This window comes from Sapajus apella, unplaced genomic scaffold (assembly GCF_009761245.1).
Source record: "Sapajus apella isolate SASKATOON/1434 unplaced genomic scaffold, GSC_monkey_1.0 scaffold190, whole genome shotgun sequence".
Classification (NCBI taxonomy): domain Eukaryota; kingdom Metazoa; phylum Chordata; class Mammalia; order Primates; family Cebidae; genus Sapajus; species Sapajus apella.
In genome coordinates this window covers 795668-811592 of record NW_022437130.1, presented here as the reverse complement: position 1 = coordinate 811592, position 15925 = coordinate 795668, and the positions used below count along the sequence as shown (strand labels likewise).

Below are 15925 nucleotides of genomic sequence, written 5' to 3'. Positions count from 1 at the left end.
AGCTAATCGAACTGGAAGAAGAAAGAGTGGCGGAAGAAGAAAGAAGAGAAGCAGAGAAAGAAGAGGAGGAGCCAGAAAGAAAGTTCACCACTAAGGGACTATCAGACAGTTTATCTTTACTGAATAAACTTCTTATACATTTCGAAGCAATGGACCCAAACATCGAACGATTTGCAAGGATTGAACGGATGGTGCACGATGTGTTTCGTCCATATTGTGAAATTTATGAAGAAAAAAAGAAACGCAATTCAGACAAAGCTCACCATGTTTGTGAAAAAACCAACTCCGGTAACCCCAACTGCTGCTTCAGATGACGACATCAACGATCCTCAGCCGAGCACCAGCAGCCAATAAAATGTTTCGTACATGTTTATATATTTTGATATGTTTTGCAATTGGGAAAATGTTACCTATGGTATTTTTTACACCTGTATTTTGTATTTTTGTATGCACTTGTATTTTTTAATTTTGTATGTTTTGCAAATATTAAACCAGTTGTACTGGTAATGCAGTGTTTTACTCAAACCTGATGAATGTAAAAATAAGAAACAAAATGGTGTAGAGATGATACAAATGGCATAAAATGAACAAATAAAATTATGATATATAACAATAATGAAAGAAAATTATGATAAAATATGACTTAAAGATTTTTATAACATCATTTCACAGTACTGTACATACAGCCTACTCAACTTACGACCAAATCATGTTACGACCAGTCTGTCGGAACCAATCGTGGTCTTAAGTCGAGCACTAGCTGTATACACTTTGGTATAAGTTCTAACTAGTTAGACCTTATTTTTAAATAGCATCCAGATAAATTTACACTTCCAACTTAGATAAATTATAGGTTGTTCCTAAGATTTTTATAAAAGAAATCCATACCAATTGAATATAGGGTACACATAAACAGCTGTAAAACTTTAAATTCTGCGGTGTTCTTTCTCCTGTAATTAAACCATAGGCATATCAGAGTGGTTTGTTGCAGAAGCTCCTTCATGAGGATTCAGCATATGATTATGACCTGATCGTCATCGGTGGTGGTTCTGGTGGCCTTTCGTGTGCAAAGGTATGAACATAGAAATGAAATTCATAGATAATCTTCCTGGTGATTGCCATAGACATTTCTTCTATACTTAAAAAAGAAGAAACAACTAATGTTACAGTTTAAGCTTCTATTGTAATAGCTGGTGCAATTCAGGTAAAAGAGTGTGTGTCACACAAAAACCGTCTTTTAGAGAAGACAAAAATTGAGGGAGTGTCAGAAAAGTGACAAGATCTTTAGATGTAAATTTTGTTGTTGTTCATTTGTAGGAAGCTGCCATTTTGGGAAAGAAAGTTATGGTGCTAGACTTTGTTGTCCCGTCACCTCGGGGCACATCTTGGGGTAAGCTGTTTTTCTCTGTTGCTCCTCTATGCTCTTTACATATGTTGTTTGCTTTATGTAATCTCATTTAATCCTCACGACAATCTAAAGAGGTATAACTCACCTGTTTCTTGGATAACAAAACAGGCAAGGCTAGGCCAGACCCAGGGGCTCATGCCTGTAATCCCAGTACTTTGTGGGGCTCAGGAGTTCCAGACTAGCCTGGATAATATAGTGAGACCTTGTCTCTATTTAAAAAAATAAAAAATAAAAAAAATTTTTTTAAATTAACTGAGTCTTAGGTTATAGTTAACAAGTGGTGACATTGGAAAGATAATGTAAACATAAATAAGGAAGATTTTGCAAAAAGAAAAAAAAATTCAGTGACCCCAGTATTTCAGCACTTCTGCCATAGTATTTTTTTGCATGCATGTCATATAGTTAAGGTCACAGTGTATAAACTGTGTTGTGGTCACATAGGTTTGCAAGAAACACTTTTCTTTGTTTCTGTGTCAGTTTCACAATTGACTGTATTAGCAGCACACTTTTCTTTGTTTCTGTGTCGGTTTCACAATTGACTGTATTAGCAGACTGTATTATAAGCACAGTAGCTGATGGAGTGAGTGTATGTAATCTTTACAGTTTAGCTTAACAAGGAGACCAATGACCAGCCCTATGACTCTGCTGTCTCCTGTAGACTAGAGTGCTCACCTTTCCATGTTGTTTTTCCACAGTGAAAAGAGCACATGGATTTTGTGCTGGATGTTTCCATTTATTCTTTAAATGCAGTCCCCCTCTGCGTCTACCCTGCTCTATGCCCTGTAAGACTGATCTGTTGGCAACTGTGCCCTCTGGCTTCTGCAATAGCTTGGCCACTTTGGGACTATGGGAAGAGGGCAGAGAGATAGTGGAGTTGGAATTTTACTCCCCTGGCTCCTTCCCTGCTGGGTCCCTGCATCTTCCTGTGGAAGATGCCATCCCCTCCATTAGATGGCCGGCTCCTGCTGGTTGGTGGCACTCAGTCTCCTTGCCCCTTCACATGGGGCTGCCAGTGGTCACCCTGTGTCACTAGTTTAGGGAACTATTCTATCCCTCTTTGCGCTTCCTGCTTACACCTTTGTGATAATTTCTCTGTTAATCCTTCAGTTACCCAACTTGAGTGTGTCTTCTCTTTTCTGCCAGAACCAGTCTGATAAATTATGAAAATCAATTTTTAAAATTTAAACTTACTCAGAAAGTTATAGCCTAGAATTTTATATACAATAGCTAATCTACCTTGATTTTTCTCATAATATTCTTGTGATGTGTGTACACTTGTTTTTTGTCCCTCACCCTGTCCTCCTCCCTCTTTTTCTCCTCCCCTTCTCCCTTTCTTATCCAGAAGTCATCCTACTTATCTGGCATGCCAGAAGACACTGCAGTCAGAAAGAATCTGAGACTGCCCTGCAAAGGGGCATTCTGTTTTGCACGATCCATGTTGTGGTGTTTAGCACTCAGAGTAAATGTGTCCAGGCAGCTTGCAGTTGACAACATGGCTCAGAGGAGTCGGAGTTATGGAGAGTACAAGGCTGGGAGCTGAGTTTCTCACCCTTTCTCACCCTTGGTGTAGTACATATCTAGTTAATCTCAGATCTTTCTGATCACTGTGGATCAGACTCAAGTGAAAGTTTTAGGCTCTGTGCCCAGAAAACTTCTCACATGCATGTCTGTATTTTTAGGCGTCCTTGGGTCTCCACGGTTGTGAAACTATGGTCAGAAAATTTGGGGTAATCCCTTATGTCTTATTTTGGGGTGAGCTTGTAATTTCCCACCACTGAGCTTGTAATTTCCACATGTTTTAATATAATATGTCTGCAGATGTGTGAAACTAGACAAACACAGAAGAAGCATTAAAACTTATTTTCTTTCTCAGGTCTTGGTGGCACTTGTGTAAATGTAGGTTGTGTTCCTAAGAAATTGATGCATCAGGCTGCCCTTTTGGGGCAGGCATTACATGACTCAAGGAAGTTTGGCTGGGAGTATAATCAACAAGGTGAGTAATGTATATAAAGTATAGATTGAGAGAAAAGAAAAAAATGAGTTTTTTAGATAAAGACTTGCTATTCATATTTTTATAGTTGAGTTCATAATTCATTTAATGAACATTCATTAGGAAGCCTCTGTGTCAGCCAGGCATAGAGGATGCAAAGAGGGTCCCGCTCTTATGGGCCTCACCACGTAGAGAGGGAATTGTCTCAGCTGCAGCAATTCCATACTCTTAGCAGAATGCAAAAGATTAAATAATTGCTATTTTCAAATTTCTTTCAAGTCTAAGGAAAATAGAATAGCAAGGGTTATTATTTGAATTTTATCTGTTACATTTTTTTTCTCAGTGGTTATATGTATCTTTGGTTAATGAAAGGTGGAAAAGAAATTCATCCAGTAAACATGTATTAGCCAGGCTCTGAGGATACAGATGTGAGGAAGCAGAGCTGCCTGTAAATAGCACGTAGTCTAGTGGGAGAGAGAGAGACAAGGAAATTCATTCAGTGCAGTCAAATTAGCTGTGCTGCTTAGAGTATTGGCTCCATGTAGCCTTGAGGGTGGTGGAGAAGTGCCAGGGAAAGCTCTTCAGACAAGGTGACCCTTGAGCTGCATCTGGAAGGTCACAGAGGAGTAGGACCTTTAACACAGGAAGCAGCTTGATGAACACTATGGAGATGTGAGGAAACATGATGTTTTGGGGGGTTAGGAGCAGCTGGAGTAAAGAGTAGATGAAGGGAGTTGAAGCAGGAGAGGAGGATGAGCCATGGGCTGTGATTCTGGGTCCTTCTGTCAAGCTAAGTAGCAAGCGGAGAGAAGCTCCCTAAAGAAAATGATGCTTATTTCTGAATTGGGCACTGCAGCTAGAATATGTGTGCCATAGTAAACCATGTGTGTGTTCAGGGATGTTAAGGAAGACAAGGGTTTCCTAAGCAAAAATGAGGATGATAGGATTGAAATGATTACCCTTGGCTATAAGGATCAATAACTAGGGTGACTCAAGTCCAAGGTGGATAGGCAGTTGCTGGGCAGATGTCCTGGAAGATGTATTTTTATGTAAGGTTGTGATGGCCTTTGGGCAATTTTGTGGTTTTTGCAGTGTTTGTGATGTGATGATTATGTTATCAGGCATACAACCCAGAAAACCCTTTCTTCATGGCCTTCCCCAGCTCTGTTTGTCAGAGAGTTCTTTTTTTTTTTTTTTTTTTTTTTTTTTTAAGCACAAGTTACTCCATTTTGATTCCGACAACTTTTACACCTTTGATGGCACTGAAGAACTTAGAAAAGAGAGGAAAGGATAGGGAAGGGGGGGGCAAGAAATGACAGAGGCCTGAGCAAAGACTGAAGTCAGGTTGGAGGGCAATTGAAGGTGTATAATTGACCAGACGTTGGATGTAGACTTGGCAGTATATCAGAATGTCTTGTGGAGTTTAAGAAAAATTACAAACCACTTGTCTCTTTTTGCAGATATTTTGATCTGGTAGATGTGGGCAGTGAATGTGCACATTTAAAGGATCATATATGATCCTGGTTCTGACCATAGCCAGGTGATTGTGACAGGCCGTCCAGGTCATGGTAGGAGATGGAGTGAGGGAGAGGAAAGAATACAGGAAGAGAGACTGGGGGAAATGGAATACCATTCATTGAGATAGAAAACACAGGCAGCTTTGATTTATTGGTAGGGTGGGGTTGAGTTCAGGATAATGAGTTGATGCTGGACACATTTCTTCAGTCAGCTCAATGGAGAGGTTTAGGTCAAGCTAGGATTAGCTGGGCATGGTGGTGCATGCCTATAGTCCCAACTGCTCAGGAGGCTGAGGCAGGAGGATTGCTTGGATCTGGGAGGTCGAGGCTGCAGTGAGCTGAGATTGTGCCACAGCACTCTAGCCTCAGCAACAGAGTGAGACCCTGTCTCTTAAAATATTTATGTGGGTGTGTGTGTATGTATAGGTATATATACATGTATTTGTATGTGTATGTATATGTGGTGTGCTGATATATACACATATATATATTCACATGTATAATTGAAAATTTAACAAAAAATGAAAATAACTTGAAATAAATTCCACCAGGAATGTATGGGATATATAAGGAAAGAATATAAAGGTATAACAATAAATTTACTATGATTTTAGATAGGGTGTCTCAATATTGTGAAGACATTATCTCAAAAATTATTTGTAAATTTTATATAAGTCTGGTAAGAGCTCCATGAGACATTTTTTTCTTTTTGGAGATTGGCTAATTATTTTAAAATTTGTATTGAAAAATACACATGTGAAAATAGCTAGGCAACGTTTGAGAAGGTATAGAGGGCGACCTTTCTCAGTACTTAAAAATGTTGTACTGTTGCAGGACTAAACATATCAGTGAAACAGTAGAGCAGGTGGTTTCAAGGTGCAAGTTCATAGATTTGGCATATCAGAAACTCCAGGAGGAGCCTTTTAGCTGTATAGGTTCCAGGGTCCCACTCCTGATTTTATAGTTTTTGGCAGGTCCTAGGATTTGTATAGGTCAACATGATTCCCATTATGACATATTTGAGAGCCTCTAATCTAGAATGCCTTTTGCAACAAGAACAAGAAACAAAAGGACACATGAACTGTGAGTTGAACTGACAGGATTCTTAGGCTAAGTAGTTTAAGAGTTGGAAGAAAAGCTTTTCTGGGGGATGGGGAAGAAATATCTTTAGGATGTGAGGGTATGTACCATTGTGGCAATGTGGTCTCTGCTGAGACAGGTTTGAGAATCATCATAACCTACATCACAGGGAGTGGGAGGATGGGGTAATGTGCTAACAAGAACGACTATTTCGGGTTGCAAAATTTTAGGAGACTGTGGTACACTGGCATCATAGAAAGGGTCATGTGTGTTGACATTGGCTAAGCCTCTCTGTGCACTGACTGTCTCCTCTAGTCGTCTCCCTTTCTGCGTGGTAACATCCCATGTCCCTGGATGAATAGGGGGGCATTTCTCGACAGTGGTAGATGGAGTAAGTTTCCAGATGTGACTGTTGAGCTCAGGTTGTTGGTTTGTCTTCTGGAATCTCATCTAGTTATGATGGAAGCCCTGGCTGGGGTGCCCCTGCATCTTGTAAACATAGAGCTACACAGGGTGACCTTCAGGATCTGGCATCTGTAGGTAAGATGAACACTATGCAGTAAATCCCACCTAGAAGATACAGAGATGCCACAGAATTCCAACAGCCAAGTCCTGCCCCACCTTCCAAAGGAATGGGTAAACACCATAATATTGAAGGTTGGCAGTGGTGAACATGAGCCGTGTTTGTTGTAAAGACATGTAAGATATTCACTGTCATGAAACCACTGTGCTGTGAACCAAATGGGAATGGAACCATGTCAGTCTGTTGAGGAGAGTGTACTAAGCTCACTGACTTGAGGCCTTCTTCCCATCCAAGGGACAAAGTAAGGTAGGTCCCATGGAGTGGGAAAGGATTCTAGGAGATGCTGCCAAGGAGAAGTGAGCCTCCTGCCTTATGTCGACGTGGGCATTGCAATATGAGGGTCAGTTTCCCCATTCTCTCCTCCATGGACTTTTCCCCAGTTTTCTTCTTTTCAAAATTCTTGCTTTTTGCGCATTCTTTGTAATATAAAATAGGAAGACTAGAGGAGACAGTCAGTGCACAGAGAGGCTTAGCCAATGTCAACACACATGACCCTTTCTATGATGCCAGTGTACCACAGTCTCCTAAAATTTTACAACCCGAATAGTCGTTCTATTTTATTTAAATTTTATTTAAATTGTTAATTATCTTCTGTCTACTTCATGATTTTTAAAACACTGTTAGTATGGCTCATGTCTGGTTACATACAATTTACCATTAAAGGTAGAATTCACTTAACATTTTTACCCTGGTTGTTTCTTCTTAGTGACGCACAACTGGGAGACGATGACAAAAGCGATTCAGAACCACATCCGCTCTCTAAACTTTGGCTACGGGTTGTCTTTGAGGGAAAAGGCTGTGGCCTATGTCAATTCCTATGGAGAATTTGTTGAACATCACAAAATAAAGGTACTGTTTGAGTTTCTTGTCTTGTTCATTTCCTTTCCTTACAGTTGTTTGTACTTGCCTTGGACTAAAATTTCATGCTGCTTGCTAAGGAGCATAACAGGCATGCGTCTGCATGCGTGCGTGCGCGCGCACGTACACACACACACAGAGTCATGCATGTACATGTGTTTTTCTCCCATTGTTTGTTGATTCTATATGTTTGGTTACCTTGAAGAAATTGAGTTTTAAAGAACCCTTAGTTTAAAGTTATTTGCCTTTTATTTTATGGCCATATTAAAAGAGAACATGTTTAGACTAAGCAATTCAAAATTTAAAAGACTAAAAAGATCAAAATTTTATTAGTGGAATGCTTTCTAAAAATGAAAACTTAACTAGAACTCCAATATATGTTATTCATAAAAGCATTGATAAAAGTAGTATTAGAATTAGTGTGTTTTGTAAGTTTATCTTTGTAGTATTTATATATTATTAGATTAATATATAAGGAAAATGAGATCATTTTGAGGAGCACAAACAGTTTAAGTTGGAATTATGACAGACAATCAAATATTGTCCTCATCATCTAGTTTATTTTTGTACTTTGTTAGCACAGTGTGAGATAATCTTGACAAGATTTTAGATTATTTTGTATTCAGTTGTTTTTTCAGAACCGTGTGAGGTATGGTCCATTTAAAGCTGCCCTTCAAGGTTTATTTTCAACATTTTATTTAAATATTTTTATTTGAACAGGAAATATTTGGGAACATAACATAGTAATTAGCCAAATATTCAATTCCTAGCTTTAATAATTGTTATCATTTGCCATATAATCTATATTTTGGATGATGTGTTTTAAAGTCAAAGATACATTTCACTCCTAAAAAATAATAAGATAAAGCCAGCCCTTTAAAACCTTACATGGGCCAATTTGAATTATGTTATTTACGTGAAACACAGTAGAAATACGTGTTTTATTTCTCAAATTTCCTGGCACAGATGGTTGAATAAGCCCCAGCCATACCTGCCTCTTGTGTGGCTCTTTGTTTAGTGATGCTAGCACATTCCCAGTCCCTCAGGCTAGAAACTCCAGAGTCTCCCTTTCACCCCACAGCCTGTACTTGCTTGTCTTTTTCAGAGCCCTTCTAAGCAAGGCTCTTTCTCCAGGCTCTGTTCTATATCCCACTCATGCCAACCCACTTGTTTAAACATCTTCATTAGTATTTGAATATTTTTTTCCCAACAATTGGTGTTTATTAAACATACTGTGCTCACACTTATCATTGAACCCAGTATAGCAATAAAAATATTATAAAAAGATATTTCATGACATGGGAATATGCTCATAATGTATTTTTTTTTCTCCTCAGTTTTTTTTATTGCATTTTAGGTTTTGGGGTACATGTGAAAGACATGCAAGATTGTTGCATAGGGTACACACATGGCAGTATGATGTGCTGCCTTCCTCCCCATCACCTATATCTGGCATTTCTCCCCATGCTATCTTTCCCCAACTTCCCACCCCCTGCTGTCCCTCCCCTATTTCCCCCCTACAGACCCCAGTGTGTGATGCTCCCCTCCCTGTGTCCATGTGTTCTCATTGTTCAACACCCACCTATGAGTGAGAACATGTGGTGTTTGATTTTCTGTTCTTGTGTCAGTTTGCTGAGAATGATGGTTTCCAGGTTCATCCATGTCCCTACAAAGGACATGAACTCATCGTTTTTGATGGCTGCATAGTATTCCATGGTGTACATGTGCCACATTTTCCCTGTCCAGTCTATCATCGATGGGCATTTGGGTTGGTTCCAGGTCTTTGCTACTGTAAACAATGCTGCAATGAACTTTCGTGTGCATGTGTCCTTATAGTAGAACGATTTATAATCCTTTGGATATATACCCAGTAATGGGATTGCTGGGTCAAATGGAATTTCTATGTCTAGGTCCTTGAGGAATCGCCACACTGTCTTCCACAATGGTTGAACTAATTTACACTCTCACCAACAGTGTAAAAGTGTTCCTATTTCTCCACATTCTCTTCAGCATCTGTTGTCTCCAGATTTTCTAATGATTGACATTCTAACCGGTGTGAGGTGGTATCTCAATGTAGTTTTGGTTTGCATTTCTCTAATGACCAGTGATGAGGAGCATTTTTTTCATATGTTTGTTGGCCTCATGTATGTCTTCTTTTGTAGAGTGTCTGTTCATGTCCTTTGCCCACTTTTGAATAGGCTTGTTTTTGTTTGTTTGTTTGTTTGTTTGAGACGGAGTTTCGCTCTTGTTACCCAGGCTGGAGTGCAATGGCGCGATCTCAGCTCACCGCAACCTCCGCCTCCTGGGTTCAGGCAATTCTCCTGCCTCAGCCTCCTGAGTAGCTGGGATTACAGGCATGCACCACCTTGCCCAGCTAATGTTTTGTATTTTTAGTAGAGACGGGGTTTCACCATGTTGACCAGGATGGTCTCGATCTCTTGACCTTGTGATCCACCCGCCTCGGCCTCCCAAAGTGCTGAGATTACAGGGTTGAGCCACCGCGCCTGGCCTTTTTCTTGTAAATCTGTTTTAGTTCTTTGTAGATTCTGGATATCAGCCCTTTGTCAGATGGGTAGATTGCAAAAATTTGTTCCCATTCTGTTGGTTGCTGATTCACTCTAGTGACTATTTCTTTTGCTGTGCAGAAGCTGTGGAGTTTGATTAGGTCCCATTTGTCTATTTCGGCTTTTGTTGCTGATGCTTTTGGTGTTTTGGTCATGAAGTCCTTACCTACGCCTGTGTCCTGAATGGTTTTGCCTAGATTTTCTTCTAGGATTTTTATGGTGTTAGGTCTTACGTTTAAGTCTTTAATCCATCTGTAGTTAATTTTAGTGTAAGGTGTAGGAAATGGGTCCAGTTTCTGCTTTCTGCACACGGCTAGCCAGTTTTCCCAACACCATTTATTAAACAGGGACTCCTTTCCCCATTGCTTGTTTTTGTCAGTTTTGTCAAAGATCGGATTGTTGTAGATGTGTTGGGTTGCCTCCGAGGGCTCTGTTCTGTTCCATTGGTCTATATCTCTGTTTTGGTACCAGTACCATGCTGTTTTGATTACTGTAGCCTTGGAGTATAGTTTGAAGTCCAGTAGTGTGATTCTTCCCTCTTTGTTTTTTTTTTGCTTAGAATTGACTTGGCTATACGGGCTCTCTTTTGGTTCCATAAGAAGTTTAAGGTGGTTTTTTTCCAGTTCTGTGAAGAAGGTCATTGGAAGCTTGATGGGGATAGCGTTGAATCTGTAAATTACTTTGGGCAGTATGGCCATTTTCACAATATTGATTCTTCCTAACCATGAACATGGAATGTTTCTCCATCTGTTTGTGTCCTCTCTTATTTCATTGAGCAGTGGTTTGTAGTTCTCCTTGAATTTGAATGTTTTTAAATGAAAATATATTTTTGAATTATTTGTATAATTACAAATTGTGAACAGCCTTTGTTGGTTCCCCATAGCCTAAGTTGTTAGGATGACATAAGGGCCTTCACACTTGGCTCTAGTCTGTTTCATGTCACTTCTGACACAACCCTGCTCTCCAGCCTTCACACACCAACTCCTTCCGGGCATGTGTGCTTTTCTGAACATTGTTCTGTCTTCCAGGTCTCTGTTCCTCTCCCATCATTTCACTTTTCTCCTCTCCATTTGAAAATCTCCACTCCTTCTTTAATCTGTCCTTGATTGTCTTTCTAGTCCACTACTCTACCCTCACCAGAGGGCTTTGATTAATATTTCATAAAGATTTCTATTTTCTGTGCTTGTGCTTATCATATTGCATTATTACTTTTTTGCATGTCTGCTGTTCCTGTTGTATGGGAAGCTCCATGAGGGTAGTAACTGTTTTGTCCATGGTGTCTGGTACTCTGTAGTGTTTGTTGAGTAAGTGAGGTTTACCTGGTTTTTTTTCAAGGCAACCAATAAAAAAGGACAGGAAACTTATTATACTGCTGCACAGTTTGTCATAGCAACGGGTGAAAGACCACGGTATTTAGGAATCCAAGGAGATAAAGAATACTGTATTACCAGGTAAGGTTAAATAGACCATTTTAACTTTAATGTTAATAAATTGCATCATATTGACATGTTTCCAGTTTATTTACTTCCTGTCTTATTCTACAAAAGATTCGAATAGACAAATGAAAATATATGCAATGCAAGAAGCTAAACAGTTAAAGGCAATGAAACAGAATATAAAGTCAGGTAAATAAGGCCACTGGCAAAATTAATTTACAAAAATATGGCATATGTGTCTCGGTGATTGCTAGAAGTAGCCTTGGAGCTTGGTTCTAAACTTCTTGCAGGCCAAAGCAAAGGAGTAAATACAATTAGCTCTAGGATTTAGTATCCTTATGATAAAAATACTGCTCTTCTTAACACTGAGATTTAATGAGAATTCTTCTTGGTGGTCAAACAGAGGACATATGTGCAATGACTTGCAAACTTTTTTGAGCTGACTCACATTAATTAAATACATTGTTTTGTCCAGGTAAACACACACACACCCCTTCACATAGCACATACATATACCTCCAAAACAAACAGATTTTTTTCTCATTACATATAATCTAGTCTGATATTTTCTATACTATTTTATTTTTTAAAAAACTTTGCTTGTGATCTGATTTTGAAAAAACTGAAGTATACTAATTGTTCCACTCCACAGCAAACTTAATTACAAATTTCAAAAGGTTGTTGCTTCATTCACACACTAAATTAAATTATAATTCAGTCTTTACAAAACCATTATACATTGAAACATGAATAACTCATTTCATTCTTACTGCCTAGGTATTCTCTTTTTTAATTTTTCTTTTTCAGTGATGACCTTTTTTCTCTGCCTTATTGCCCTGGCAAAACGTTAGTGGTGGGTGCCTCTTACGTCGCCCTGGAGTGTGCAGGGTTTCTGGCTGGCTTTGGCCTAGATGTCACAGTTATGGTACGCTCAATCCTTCTCCGTGGCTTTGACCAAGAAATGGCAGAGAAAGTGGGTTCCTACATGGAGCAGCATGGTGTGAGGTTCCTATGGAAATTCATACCTGTGATGGTAAGGCTGCATGGCATTTGCAGCTTCTTTTCTCTGAGTTTTCACTTTACCCCACCTTACTTCATTTCATTACATAAATTAGTCTGTATTCAAATAATGTTAAAACAGTGTTTCTACTCCCAAGTCTACAGAGCCACCCCCGTTTGCCCCCCTGTCCCGTCTTCTGATATAGGAAGTGTCCTTGCTCTTTTCAGAGGCCGAGTCCCCTAATCTCCTGCTTTGTTTCACCTTTTCAAGGATGTCCCATCTTCAGTTAGTTGTCTTCTTTTTCCTTATTCATATCACTGTTTCTTATCTTGAACAATTAAGACTTCTCTTACCCTCACTGCCATTATGGCTGGGTCCCTATTTTTCTTTTCTCCTTTATAAAAAAGCAAAAACAAAACAACAACAACAAAAAACTCTGCATGCTGCTTCTAATTTCTTGCCTCCATTTCACATTTACCTGTCAGCTTTTCCATCTCCACTACTTCTTTGAAACTGATTGTAGGTTTTTAACAAATTTCCTGTCATCAAATCCAGTGGTACCGTCTCTGTCCTTATCTTACTGGGCCTCTTGACAGCATGTGATGAAACTGGCCTTCTGTTTGAAGCACCCTCCTTTCTGGCTTATGTGGCCCCACAGTCTATAGTTTTCTCATCTATATCTACTCAACCTATAGACGCCAGCACCCATTTGTTTTCCCCCAGGCCCCTCTTCACTTCTGTGCACTTGTATTACCTGGATGATCTTCTCTAGGCCCATAGTTTAAAGCATCATCTAAATGCTAATGATTCTCAGATTTATATCTCCTGTTTAAGAGTCTCTCCTGAATTGCACATTCATTTATACTTCTGTCTACTGGAAATTGCCACTTGGATCTCTCATAAGCATTTCAAACTTAACAACAGAAAAATGGAACTCTAGATTTTTTACCTAAATATATTCTCCTGCTAATCTTTCTGGTCCATCTCAGTACTTGGTAAATGGTACTTAACACAATGTATTAAGCCAGTATTGAGGAACACCCCTTAATTTCTCTTTTTTTTCTCCCTCCAATCTCAATTAATTCATTAATTCATTTCTACCTCCAAAATGCATCTGTGACAGTCCACTTTTCTCTATTTCTGCCTTGTCCAGAAACCTTAACTATACTAACACATATTGTATATACCACCACCACACACACAAGTGTATATGAACATACCAGTGTACACCCTTTTATGTATTTCTTTTTTATCATATTTAGATAGCATCGTTACACTCTTTATTCTTACTAGGTTCAACAGTTGGAGAAAGGTTCACCTGGAAAGCTGAAAGTATTGGCTAAATCCACTGAAGGAACAGAAACAATTGAAGAAGTCTATAACACAGTGAGTTTTTATTTTATTAAGTTATTGAACACACTCATAAATTAACAGAAATGAAACTTACAGGTAGATTATACCAGATTAACTTTTTTTTATTCTTTGTAAGAGTGTTATTATGGAAGATAGTTTGGCTGCTGATGTTTGAGTTTTCAGTAATACATGAGGATTACCATGGTAAAATATATGTGTTTGCAATTGTATGTAAAATTTGGAAGCACATATATCCAGGCGTTATTAGTGCTTACTTTTGGAGAATTAGTTATTTTATACATTTCTTAATTTGAATTTTTTCGCAATAAATATTGAATATATTTTATAATGAAAAACAATAGCAAAGCTATTTTTCTTTCTCAAAAACAAACAGTACAAAATCTCCAAACAATGTTAACCCATGGAATACTTTAGAGGCCAACAATTCTTTTTAATTAGTTTATAGTTTTGACAGAAACTATACATTTATTTTTTTTTTCTTTTGAGACAGAGTTTTGCTCTTGTTGCCCAGGCTAGAGTATAATGGTGCCATCTCAGCTCGCTGCAACCTCCACCCCCCAGGTTCAATAATTCCCCTTGCCTCAGCCTCCTAAGTAGCTGGAGTTACAGGCATGCACCACCATACCTGGATAATTTTGTATTTTTGGTAGAGATGGGGTTTGCCCATGTTGGTCAGGCTGGTCTTGAACTCCAGACCTCAGGTGATCCGCCCACCTTGGCCTCCCAAAGTGCTGAGGTTACATGTATGAGCCACCATGCCCAGACCATTTATGTTTTATATACTCTTTATGTAGATATTTTTTCAGTTAACAAAAATACAACCTAGAGAGCATCCACAAACCCAAAAAACATGTAACAAAACCAAAACCCCAAAATCAACCTTGTTGAGATTTTGATTAGGACTGGATTGGATATATAGGAAAATTTGGAAACACTTGACTTTTTCAATGTTCAGTCTTCCAACCCATGAACATGGTATATCTAGTCATTAATTTAGATTTTCTTCAATGATTCTTGGAACAGTTAATACATTTCTCCGTGGGGATCAAGAACATCTGTTAGATTTAGATTTATTTCTAGGTATTTATATATATTTTATTTATATGTAGATATATTTTTTTTTTTTTTTTTTAAATATTATCTTTAACTTTCTGGTATATAAAAATGCTGCTTATATTTGTGTTTTGATTTAGTGTTCAGTAATCTTGCTAAACTCTTACTGAAAAATTTATCCTTAGATTATTTCAGATTTCCTGTGTACACATTTATTTATTTGTGAATAATAACAGTTTGTTTCTTCCTTTTTACTGGTTTTCCCCTTTTTTCTTGTATAAATGCATTAGTTAGGACCTTCAGTATAGTCTTGACAAGAAATGACAATAGCAGACACTCTCGTCTTATTTTCAATATCAAAAGGAAAGGTGTGTCACTAAAAAGCGGTGTTTTCTGTAGGGTTTTGTTACATACTGTTAATCAAGTTAAGGAACTCCTTTTCTATTTTTTGTTTCTTAAGTGTCTTTTCCTTTACTTTGTTCTGTATATTTAAAAATGATTGAATGTGCCGGTCACAGTTGCTCGTGCCTATAATCCCAGCATTTTGGGAGGCCGAGGCAGGTGGATCACGAGGTTAGGGGTTCAAGACCAGCCTGCCAAGATGGTGAAACCCCGTCTCTACTTAAAATACAAAAAATTAGCCAGGGGTGGTGGCAGGCACCTTAATCCCAGCTACTCGGGAAGCTGAGGCAGGGAATTGCATAAACTTGGAAGGCAGAGGTTGCAGTGAGCCAAGATCACACCACTGCACTCCAGCCTGGGCAACAGAGTGAGACTCTGCCTCAAAAAAAAAAAAGGATGTTCAGGATGTTCAGTTATAACAGTGGTTTGTTTGTTTGTTTGTTTTTGTTTTGCAGCTGCAGATAATGAATTTTTTCTTTAATCTGTTAATTTGTTGAGTTGCGTTGATTTTCTAATGTTCAACCAACTTTGTATCCTTTGTATAAACCCAACTTGGTAATGTTGGACTTGGTTATTTAGAATTTATGCATTTATATTCATGAATCATATTGCATTGGCTTATAAATTTTCTTTTACATATTGAATATTTTAATTTTAGGT

The 15925-nt window shown here is 38.5% G+C and overlaps 1 protein-coding gene across 1 annotated transcript in view; it reads left to right on the top strand.

Annotated features, from left to right (window-relative positions):
• Nucleotides 1–15925, top strand: part of TXNRD3 (thioredoxin reductase 3) — a 79095-nt gene that overhangs the window by 47023 nt on the left and 16147 nt on the right. Inside the window, exons 9-15 of the mRNA XM_032269258.1 lie at nt 968–1072; nt 1318–1390; nt 3282–3401; nt 7285–7427; nt 11336–11451; nt 12244–12469; nt 13730–13822. Coding sequence (XP_032125149.1) covers nt 968–1072; nt 1318–1390; nt 3282–3401; nt 7285–7427; nt 11336–11451; nt 12244–12469; nt 13730–13822 — 876 coding nt within the window. The remainder of the gene's footprint in view (nt 1–967; nt 1073–1317; nt 1391–3281; nt 3402–7284; nt 7428–11335; nt 11452–12243; nt 12470–13729; nt 13823–15925) is intronic.